Genomic DNA, 11,627 nt, shown 5'->3' with positions numbered 1-11,627 from the left:
GGATCTACCCGGATCTTGACTACCCGGATCTTGGGTGGAATGTAACGTCAACAAAGTCGTTCATGCCTCGAAATCGCCGCCTTGCCTTATTCTCAAAAGCCCGCGTCATTGCTCAAACAAAACTGCAGAGCACGTCTTACGATATTTCACAAATTTGGAGGCAAACTTATCACGGATAACCATATAGTTGAAATTATTCGTACTTCCTTCTTAACCTTTACGTGACTGTAAAGCAAGAAATATAGAGAAAAAGTTTTTTTGTGACCTACACGTCGTCATGAGCGCAATTTTTTCGAAGATCTAAAGAAGTTTTTGCAAAAAAAAAAACATAACTCGAAAGAAGACTGCAAATAGCTTTTGAGCTTAAGGTTTCTATCCATCATCGCCTTCATTTTCATCATCATGAACACCACTTCTGTACTTTCTTTACCTCACTTTTCTCTTACCTAACCTTACCTAACGCTGAGTAGCAGGTCAGAAAATTCATTCAGGCTGACCTCTCAGCTTTTCTCTCATATTCAATCCCCCCTCTCTGAACGCTAGCATTGTCGGTGCGCAAAAAGGAGTATTTGCGAAAGCGGTGCTTATTCTAATAAACGTTAGCTACTCACAGATGCCCAAATTGTCAGCGCGTGTTATTCGAGAGACAAAAATTGGGCAGATCCTGCGTATTGTGTGAATCGATGTCATGCAAAACATGCGGAGGGAAAGTGACTGTGGTGTAATTTTGTATTGAGCGAAACGCTACGAGATGACGCCAAACACAGTTGCAAATGACGCTAAACATAGGTGCTCTCACATATATGTTAAAAAGTTGCAATTATTAAAAAAGAAAGAATGCGAAAAACCCCAAAAGTTACTATTATTATTATCCAATCAAAATACAGTGTTGGAACTCGACTGAAAAGTCAGCTTGATTGATTTGTGGGATTTTAACGTCCCAAAACCACTATATGATAAAGTCAGCTCGTGAGCAAGAGCGCAGCCAGAAATTTTGTTCGGGGGTGGTAGTTCACATATACTTTATGGACGTTCGTGCGTACGGTTTTATGTTTGCGTGTGTACGTGCAAGCAAAAATGAAATATTTCTGGGGAGGGGTTGAACCCCTCCAACCCTTCCTCCAGTGGGGATACGCCTCAGTGTGTTTGAGGGCATTAGCTATTTTGACTGTAATTTTCTTAGCGTTTGCTGAAATGTTTTCTCGCTGCCTTGTATATACAGTGCGAGAACGATGGACGCAGCAGGGCACGCGGCGACTTGACCTCGAGCTTCTGGAGCGATGAGCGGCGGCGCGTCCAGTCCACCTGCGTCCTCTTCTTCTTCGTCGGCCGCCAGGAGGCCCAAGTGCGCGCGCTGTCGCAACCATGGCGTCATTTCGTGGCTCAAGGGCCACAAGCGACAGTGCCGGTTCAAGGACTGCGCGTGCGCAAAGTGCAACCTCATCGCCGAGAGACAGCGCATCATGGCCGCACAGGCAAGCTCACCCCTTGCACTCGTGTTGTCCTCTTTGCTTTCCGTGCCTCGACTTTTACCTGTTTCTTCTAGCACATTCGTGCTCGCGCTGCAGCCCTCATTACCTTGCACACCTGTCGATTCGCGGTGAAGAAGAAGACATGACATCTGTCAGAAAATCAGATTTATTCTTAATAGTTGACGGAATTTAACGACCCAAAACCACAATATGATTATGAGAGACGCCGTAGTGGAGGGCTGCGGAAATTTCGCCCACCTGGGGTTCGTTAATGTGCACCTAAATATGAGCACATGGGCCTCAAGGATTTCTGCCTGCATCGAAAATTCAGCCTCCGCAGCGGGAATTCGACTGCGCGAACGAGTGAGCCAGCAGCCCAGCTTTATCGTTGTTTTTCTCCGATAATGGCTCACGCACAATTTAGGGAATTCACCGAGTAGTGTTTGAATTTTGCCGATATTTTTTGAGGTGTATAATTCACAGAAATTACAGTTAAACAATGTAATGAATATATTTGTATCAACTATTGATAATTAAACAGGTAGAATTTCGCTAGATAGCCTTTTAGTCTCACTGATGAATGCGTTTATGGCGACGTAAACATTCTTGTAGCTGTATCCTCGGATTGCCAGTTAATACATCCACCTTTTTATCGTTTGGAGCCGGTCAGTTGGGTGCGGGCCGCAGTGCTATTCTGTCAACGCTACATAAATTCATTCAGGTAAACGGAAGGACACGCTGCTATAGTGGTACTGCTAGATATACCGAATTCTTTGTCCCCCTTCTTCAGTTTTGCTAATTTGTTTTATGTATTCTGGTTTATCGAATTGTTTTGCACTTTTTCACGTTTCTACAAAGGAACATTATTATTGTTCTTATCTAATTTCTCTCTTATTTAGCTAGCGTTGTATAAAAAATTTCCATTGTAAGGTACAGTGTGGACAATCGCCCTTGTGGGTATGAGCCAAGGTCTTCTAGGCGACAAGACAAGACAAGACAAACTGTGCCGCAGAGGTGCAGCCGCAAAAAGAAAGAACAGCCGCTTAATTCTGATACTTCCAGGCCCAGCTTTCGAAGATGATGTCGTACTGTTATTACGAGTCACGGTGATTATGATGCTCGAAAACTGACCGGGTGTTTGCAACTGGTTAAACTATGTGCCTTTCGTCTTTCTACTGTTTTCTTCTTTGCTTCTGAATTTCAGCACCATCTTTTCATAATTTGCTTGTCGTCAGTGTGATAGTCTGTCCACTTCAAAACCGGGATCAGCCTACCACCAACTGTGATCGATAACAGTAGAATTCGATATCGATATTACCTTTTATTTCCAGCCCAACATTTACCGGTTGTCTTACCGCTGAAACCATGGACGCCATCTTTCATACGTCTCATCTAAGAGTATACTTACGACGAAAGAGACATGCACGCATGCAGTCACACGTGTGGTGCTTCTTGGTTGAATATTGGGAAATGAATATAAGGAAAAAAGTTATCTGTTCTACAAACCAGATAACCTTCATTACTCTAAAATTGAGTAAGATTTTGTGAGACCCCTCAAATATTGGCCAATCCTCCACATTGGGCATGAGCCACAAGAGAAGGTCAACAACAACAGGAACGCATTGGTCATTTCTTTGTGCTATAACCAGTTCGCAACATCGAGGAAAAGAATACCACTAATAAAACAGACTAATTAGGTTCAAAGTCCCAAAACTAAGACATCATTACGAGAGGCGCCGTATAGTGAAGAGTTCCAGAACTTTTGCCCACTTGTGGTTCTTTAGCGTGCACCTAAATCAAAGTACACAGGTATGATGCATTCTCGCCTCTTTCGAAAAATGCAGCCCCCCACGGCCGGAATTCAGTACCGCGACTTGGGGGTTCACAGTGAAGCACCTTGACCACTAGACCGCCATGGCCTGTTTTAGCTCCCTGGAGCTGGCGAATCGTGTCGGAAACATCATCACTTCTTGTATTATTTGACGCTAACGGGGCCGGAAGTGAACGATCGTGCGATAATATTCAATAACTCTAAATGTGTACGGGGCCTTACACATCCAAGGTGAACACCTCATTAGTATCGAAGCCGCTAAAAACTGGAGCGTTTATTTTACTTCACGAGTGAAAACAATACGTGGCGTCTAATGGTGGTATTGTTAGCCACGACAGTAATTTTCCGAAATATTTAGTAAGCGCCACTTTCTATGCGATCTTGACTATATACTAAGAAGGCGTTCACCTTAGATGTGGACAACCCTTTACATTGGACCACATCGTCCCCTGGGCGCAGGTGGCTCTGAAGCGTCAGCAGGCCGCCGAAGACGCCATCGCCATGGGTCTGCGTGCCGTGGCCACCGGTCGTTCACTACCCTTCCTGCCCCCGGGTCCCATCTTCGGACTGCCCTTGGCCGCCAAAGCCATGGCGCAGGCCAGGGGCTCCGGGGCCCGAGCCAAAGAAGCGGCAGCCAAGAGGGCGGCCCGCGAAGCCGCCAGAGCTCTGCAGCAACAACAGCAGCAGCAGAGGCAACACAGGCAACAAGACCAGACGCAACAACGTAGAGACGACGAGGAAGACCGCTCACCGTCGCCCCCATTGTCGCCGGGACAAGCTCCTGCGCGACCATTGTCTCAGCCGGCTGCCACTGTGGCGCCACCATCGGCGCAACCCTCGCTACGGTCGGAAGTGGAGGACGCACAAGCAGGTCAGAGACACGGCCGTGGATTTTCAGTTCTGAGTCCCTTTGTAATCGTACTGAGCGTTGCCTTGGGAACACAGTGCAGGGCAGCAAACGCGACGTGCACCCGGTGAACCCGAAAACATATTCAGTGCAAATAAGGACGTATCATAGAGGACACTACAAGCGCATTGCAGTGTCTCCTCTCTTTAGTCCTTTTCTATCGGCACTGAATATCTTTTCGAGTTTCGTTTACCAACACGCCAACAAATGGTACTACGGAAACCATTTCCCTTTTCTTCTCTCTCTTTTTTTTTTGTCAGGAGTCCATTTCTATCTGTTTATATATCGTACATCTGTCTTATTTTTATTTTATGCATTACATGCAGTATAGATTATCCATACAAGGTAGCAAACGGGATGTTCATGTTCTGGTCAACCTTTCAAAATTTTCCCCCTTTGTATCTTTCATTATCTTTTTTTTTCTTTTCTACCCACCTGAAACATTGTTCGGTGGAGATTATATATACGCAACATCTTCGTTGAGGATATGTCAGAGTTTGCGGGAATGCAACGGCGCGTTTTTTATCCCGCTAAAAAAATAAAATACCACGACAAAACAGGGCAATGATTTGATCTGGATGTCCGTTTCATAAGAGACAGCGAAAAGCATGTGTGGTATGAAGTCGGTTTTCATATACGTTGCGTTGACACGACAAGTGACGAATCTGCGTCGACATGAACACTTGCCGTGTGATGTTCCATCGCCTTGTCACTGAATTTGTGTGCGACGAAAGTCAGTATTAAGTGTATCTATGAGGAAATAATTGTACTCCACGAATTCACGGAGCTGATATCTTACCATCCAATAGCGTTATCTGAAAGACCTAGTGAAGGAAAGATTGTCGTTTAAACTTCAGCGATGTGAATCCAGGCTGGATCTCAGCCCCAGCAGAGGCATCCGCCCTGAGACCGTGAGGTCGGCCTGTTTTCTCGGCTCTATAATAAATAAAAAGCTGTTTTTATATGATCGTAAAAAACAAACAAGAAATAACCAACATTATTCGTAAATATAGGCCTGTGTGAGTTCATAAAGTCGTAAAAGGGTATTTTACATCCGCATCAATCGCACGAGCACAACCATGCATCACCGCAAAAATAGAACTGTGCTTGTCTTGTATTGGACATTGCTAGTCTCGCAAGTCAACGCACGTGACCGTTGTATGTGGGTTGTATAAGCTGTCATGCACCATTGAAAAATAAAACAAAAAAGCCAATCTTTGTGGATATGGCCGCTGGCCATCGCTTGCCATTAAAACGAACGAGGAAGGGCTAGCAAGAACGGTGGCACCATGTTGAGAGTGCCAAATGACAGGCTTGAATGCCCATGCTAACAGTATTTCCAATTAAGTGGTTACTTGCAAACCCTAAATGCTTTTGTATGCATGGTAAGTAGGGTAAACTATACAGATGCGCTTAAGCTTCCCAATTACAGAGGTTTGTGTGATGCGAACGCAACAGATTTATGGCAGCCCGCTTCATCGATAGAAGAGGGCGTCGCAGCGGTGTATTTTCCTTCACAGTCAGTTGACTGTCCTGCACCATTGGCACGGAGTGTACGTGTCAGTGCAAAAGGCGAAACTGCTGCGAAAATTGTTAAGGTGACAGTGTATAATGTGAAACTGTTCCTTATTGTCTACGAAACCGTGGTCTCATTGGACACAGTCTGGCAGCCACACGTAAAACTATACTCTCTACTCACACAAAGTACGAGACCCTTCGTACGAAACTGCCATATAGTCCCAAAAGCCGCGTGCCTTTGGGTCATCGGTTGCGAGCAGTTGAGAATGTCTATACGCCTGGGTGTGTCTATCCTCTTTTTAACGTTTCTCCTCGCTCTCGCCATCTATTTCACTGCTCTCTCTCTCAGCCTCCCTCCGGAAGGGAACCCATTAAGGGACGCCGCTGTTTGCGCTGCTTTCAGCCGCCATGTTTGAGCGCCGCAAACACTGCCAGGGTGGTCTCGTCTCGGTCGGTAGTCGGTCTAGAACGTCGGCGTGTATATCCATGCCCCTGAGCTCGTATGCGCACGCGCAAGCAAGCGAGAGGATCGCTTGTGCTGCTGCTTCGTCTCGTTCCTCTCGCTCGCCGACTATCGCGCGCACACACAGAGACACGAGCTACTTCTTGCGCTAAAGCTCCTCCACCCCCTTGACGCGAACCGAAAGCCTGCCGCAGCCGCAAAAGAAGCGTGTACAGACGAGGCTTAGCGTGTGTATACGTCGTGCGGGATATGCTCGAGCCAGGCAGCCCTCCGGGGTTTCGGCTTTCGCGGGGCGCCTCTCTTCGCTCGTTCGCTTGCTTCCCGCGAGACGGCGCTTGCTTCGCGAGTCGGTTCCGGTGTTACCTGAAACGCCCTTTCTTTCGACACTTGGGTGCGGACTGCTCCGCCGAAAAGGACTTTTTGTTTCCTCTCTCCATTTAGCTTTGTTTTGTATCCCTCGACCGGACGTTGACGTCTTGAGGTCCAGCGGCGGTGGCTGACGCGGCGAGGAGAAGAGGAGGTGGTTTCGAGTGTACGAAGGAAACATATTGGAGCGCCCTTGAAGCAAATCGCCGGGTCTACTCTTTAGAGACAGGGCATGTCAAAGGAGGCTGCCGGCGGGTCAGCGTGAAGGACAGTTCGACAGGCGCGTCTCCCTCGCAGCCGGACAGCGTGCGGAAAATTTCTGTTTGAAAAACGCGGTGTACACTATGGGTAAGATCTGTAGCATTTCTCTTATAAAGCGTTGAAATGTTTCCTGTGAACAAGTGACAACGTCACAGGAAAAGTACACAGAAATGAGAAAGTTTCCTATATTAGAGTAATGCGTGGGCATAATACATACGCTTACGCCCGAGAAAAAAAAAATAAAACGAGTAAAAGAGTCTCTATTTGTCTCGGAACAACAATTGTGATCTATCCTGTCTGGATATCTTTGCATCATTACCACACGCCCGTGAATTAGATATCACGAAGGGCATGCACGTTATCATCATGACATAATCTTCATGATAGAAAAATGGCGGGGGCCGAATTTTCACGAAAGGGTAAGCAAGCAAGACGACGATTATTGTTGCGGGACAACAAGATACCCTTAATACTTCATCTTTTGTTAGGTATGCTACTAATAGCAAAACATATTATAGGGACAAAACCTCACCGTGCCAGACCTGACTGCATAATGAGCTAACAAACGCGTGTGTTGTTACTGTGTGGCCGTACTGAACGAACTTGCTAGATCCGTGCAACTGGCATTTGAAAACTATATATTTAGCGTGGCACGGGCATCTCCAATGCATGTACGCATGCTACCCATCAATATCCGAGACCACCGGCGCAGCACACTGATCACATAGGTGATATCGGTGTCCGTAAAGCAGCCTGGTGGAACTGAAGACTTTCTGAATATTTTGACTAAAACAAACTCTCCGTCAACTCTATGCATATGGCTGTCGCATCTTTAAAAAGGGCACTTCAGAAACGAAGCGCGAAAAAACTAATAATACTGGACCAGTCTTCATAGCGGAAATTCTGACAATGACTGTATGCTTCGGTGCTGGCTGCCCAACTGCAATGAAGAATGACAAAGAGAACACGATGAAAGCGGCGAAATAAAGAAAATGTAACGAAAATCTGCGCAAGAGACAGTCTCAACTCATCTAGCGCGGGCAACTCCTTTTTTATCGGCTGTCTCTATCACGCTACAAGCGCACAGCGATCCAGCTGTCAGCGCGTATCGAGTCCCTGTCACACATACCCGAGTGTGAAGCGAAAGAAGGGGGCGAGGGTGGCTTCGATCCACCGCTCGTGGCAGGAAGTGTACGGTGGCGGTAAGGAAATGGGGGGAGAGCGAGGTGTTAAAGCTGTACGGTGTTCACGTAGCAGCAAATCCAGTTATGAAGCCACAGCCAGCGGCACCTAGCGGCGGCAGATTGCGCTTGAACCACCACCAGTGCCGCCGCCACCGCAGACATATCCTTCGTTGGTGGTGGCAACCCGACATCCATCCACGAAAAGCTGGGGTACAAGTGGTCGATGCTAACCGGGTTACGCGGGGAAAAAACCACTCGAAACGCCGACCGCATGCCGAGAGACGAGGCGAGACCGAGTACGGGATGTGTGGAATCGAAATGAGGCGATGGATTCGCGGATATTCAGAAGGGAACTCCCCCCCCCCCCCCCTACATACCGTATGCGCACCGCCGAGGTTGCCTTCGAGCGATGGAAACGCGCGAGCGCCCGACAAGAGATGTGAGCTGCATATGTGTGACTCGCGCGTCTGTGTGTGCAATACATAGATATACGCATATCGAACGGCGGAAAGGAGGTGAAGTGCGGCGCAAATACGCCCGAGGTGAGGAAGGCGGGGATCTATCTATCTATCTATCTATCTATCTATCTATCTATCTATCTATCTATCTATCTATCTATCTATCTATCTATCTATCTATCTATCTATCTATCTATCTATCTATCTATCTATCTATCTATCTATCTATCTATCTATCTATCTATCTATCTATCTATCTATCTTCACCAGACGTTTCCACATTCGATATTATCGACCTGCTGTATGGCTTCTACCATGGATTAACTTATCGGTGAGTGGCCCCGCCGCGGTGGTCTAGTGGCTAAGGTACTCGACTGCTGACCCGCAGGTCGCTGGTTCGATTCCCGGCTGCGGCAGCTGCATTTACGATGGAGCCGGAAATGTTGTAGGCCCGTGTGCTCAGATTTGGGCGCACGTTAAAGAACCCCAGATGGTCTGACTTTTCGGAGCCCTCCACTACGGCGTCTCTCATAATCATATGGTGGTTTTGGGACGTTAAACTCCACATATCAATCATTATCGATGAGTGGGTTGCAAAGCGAAAAAGCTGCGCCGCTGATGCTCGGCGGCAGCAGCTGAATCGCTTATGCGCAGTTGGAGTTCATCTGATGGTTGGTGTTGTCCACCGCTTTCCGTTTTTTCGCTAGCACTTTTTTTTTGAGGGTGGGGGGTGCTGTAATTCGCTTAGGTAGCCACTTTGCAGTTATCGTAGCTATAGTAGCTGTATACTGATGCGTGGTGCGGAAGGAGCGGTGATACGGGCGAAGGCATGGATTTCTGCACGTTCAACAGCGATGACAGGTATATCTTTGTTATGTCTATGCGTGCGTGTTTGCATTGGTCCGTGATTTCACCCTGAGGCTTAGTTGCCACTGTCAGCGTTGTGAATTTTTGCACAAAGTACATTTGCACTGATCCTACCCGTAATGGAAAGCTTACGCTTCTCACGAGTTCCCCTCCAACGTGATTTTCTTTCATAAGTATCCCCACGTGTTGTCAGCTTGACCGCGGTATGTCGTAATACATAAAGAACTGGGGGGGGGGGTGAAACCGTGCTCGTCGAAAGCGAGTGCTGAAATTCTAAGATGCCACATTATAGCAGCTTATGCTACAACGAGTTTCATTGTCGGCTTCTGTGACTATACCCTGTAATTACGGTTTCAAACGGGCGATACACGCTTGCCGGGTCAATTTGTTCCGGACGACGAAAGCAACGAGATCTCGATAATTGTTTAACGCGACAATTTTATTTGCTGCATTGAAAGAGTATATTGCTGGTTTGCTGTCGGTAAATAATAGTGTCTCTGTGACAACGCATATAGCCTTCAGTTTCGCGGAAACCTGCTGAACATGTAAATGCGCTTACAAAATGCAGGCGGAAAAGTACAAGGCACGTGTTGCCCTAAATTTCTGTTCGCTTTTTGCGGCGTCAGCGCAAGCGCCCAATATACGTACAAGAGGGGGTGAAAAGTTGCGGGCCACTATATCTCATGTATTTCCATGGAAACATGGCCTGAGAACTTTTGACAAGGACTGTACGTTAAAACATTGTAAAAGCGCAAAAATAACGGAAAAAAAGCAGTATAAAACAAGTTTTCGTTTCCGCTTCCTGTTTGGGCAGCGCCATCTCGTGGCTTGATAGTTCCATGCGTTACCGTCGCTAATTTTTTGTACCATTCTGAAAACTTCAGTTTCCCTTCTCTAGCACGCAAGCGGATTTTCAAACCGGAGAGGCAGGAGAGGCATGTGTCTGTTCAGCCTGACCGCGTTGCCGTCAGCCTGCTCCGCCGCGGGGATGGAACAATGCAGCGATCTACGATGGACGTATCGCCATCTTGCGGCACTACGCAATATGGGGCGCGCGCGTCCACGGCAGGGCTATAGACTGCACTTGCGCGCGTTTCTTAAAAGCGAGCGCTCAGGTGCAGTCCAGCCCGACTGTGGCAGTCTCAGGCCCTGATTGGCTGCGGTCAAAGTGGTCAACTTTACCGTGCGGATAAAATTAGCCCGGGAGCGATTAGGGCAAGCGGCCGTGAGTTATAATCCACGTCCGCTTTCCGAATTCGCGGTCGGTGTGAAAGTGTCTCAAGAGTTAACTGCCATCCAAAAGAGTTCACTGCCGCTCTCTTTTCGTATAACGTTCCGATTTCTTGCTATTACGTTCATTGCATCGCCCTAGCGGCGAAACTGTGACTATATTTTTTGAAGATGCGTAACCCAGCTGAAAGCTATCTCTCCTTTCGGTGCAGCTGATTCGGACAGCCCGCTGTCCCCCGGTCCGTCGCTCTCCCGCATGGCGCTGCCCCCATCGGAGCGACCGCCGGCCGGGCTACTCCAGGAGGTGCTGCGCGGCTACGACGGTGGCGCTGGCGACTGGGTGCGCGCCTTCGAACGGCTGCACCAATCAGCGCCCGGAACGCGCTCGGCGTTCCGCGCGCCCGTTGCCGCAGCGGCTGCCGCAGCTGCCGCCGCTGCCGCCCAGCTCTGGAGGCCTCCGCCGGGCTGCCTGTTGACGCCCGCCTGCCCGCTTTTCCTGCCGGCATGTCCGCCGGGCTGTCCGCAGTGTGCGCCGCTCCTGAGCCAGGCGTGGGCGCTGGGCGCCGAAGCCGGAATCAAGCACGAGTGACGGGGAAAGGCGTTGCCGCAGCGCGCTATACAAACAATGTTCCTGTTGACAAGCACACCCTCGACAGAATCGAAAGCTGTGTCGCTTGGGTACAGGCATCGTCAGTTCTTCCTAGAGCGCTTATATAATTATGCAGTGAAGAAGAGGGAAACCAATGTTAAGGGATAGCTCCTCGGTCCACTGTCCCCACTGGCAAGGCCCGTCAACGGAGCCGAAAGTTGTGTCGCTTAAGCCAAACTCGCGCGATGGAAGTGATCCTGACCTAATCGGTCGCGTGACACGTGACGCGATTCGCATCGCTCCGCAGGCAGCGTTCACACAAGCGGAAATTTACGCGAGAAGGGAGGTTTTCAGTATCTATCCCCGAGGATCACACCTGTGGTTTGGGCTACCGTCGTAACGCGAATCGCTGCGCGCGGACCGTAGTTGGACCAAGGGAACGGGTGACATACAGTGATGCAGGACGCAATCCGTGTGCTTG

General features: G+C 48.5%; 1 protein-coding gene across 1 annotated transcript; it reads left to right on the top strand.

Annotated features, from left to right (window-relative positions):
• Positions 1 to 1,233: 1,233 nt before the first annotated feature.
• On the top strand, positions 1,234 to 11,146 carry LOC142774893 (uncharacterized). Its single transcript, XM_075876038.1, has 3 exons — positions 1,234 to 1,475; positions 3,763 to 4,174; positions 10,770 to 11,146. Exons 1-3 carry the CDS (start codon positions 1,281 to 1,283, stop codon positions 11,144 to 11,146), a joined length of 984 nt encoding a protein of 327 aa, XP_075732153.1. The 5' UTR covers positions 1,234 to 1,280.
• Positions 11,147 to 11,627: the final 481 nt, after the last annotated feature.

Source organism: Rhipicephalus microplus, chromosome 10, assembly GCF_043290135.1.
Source record: "Rhipicephalus microplus isolate Deutch F79 chromosome 10, USDA_Rmic, whole genome shotgun sequence".
Lineage (NCBI taxonomy): Eukaryota > Metazoa > Arthropoda > Arachnida > Ixodida > Ixodidae > Rhipicephalus > Rhipicephalus microplus.
The sequence above is the reverse complement of the archived record's forward strand: the minus strand, read 5'-3'. Positions and strand labels throughout refer to the sequence as shown.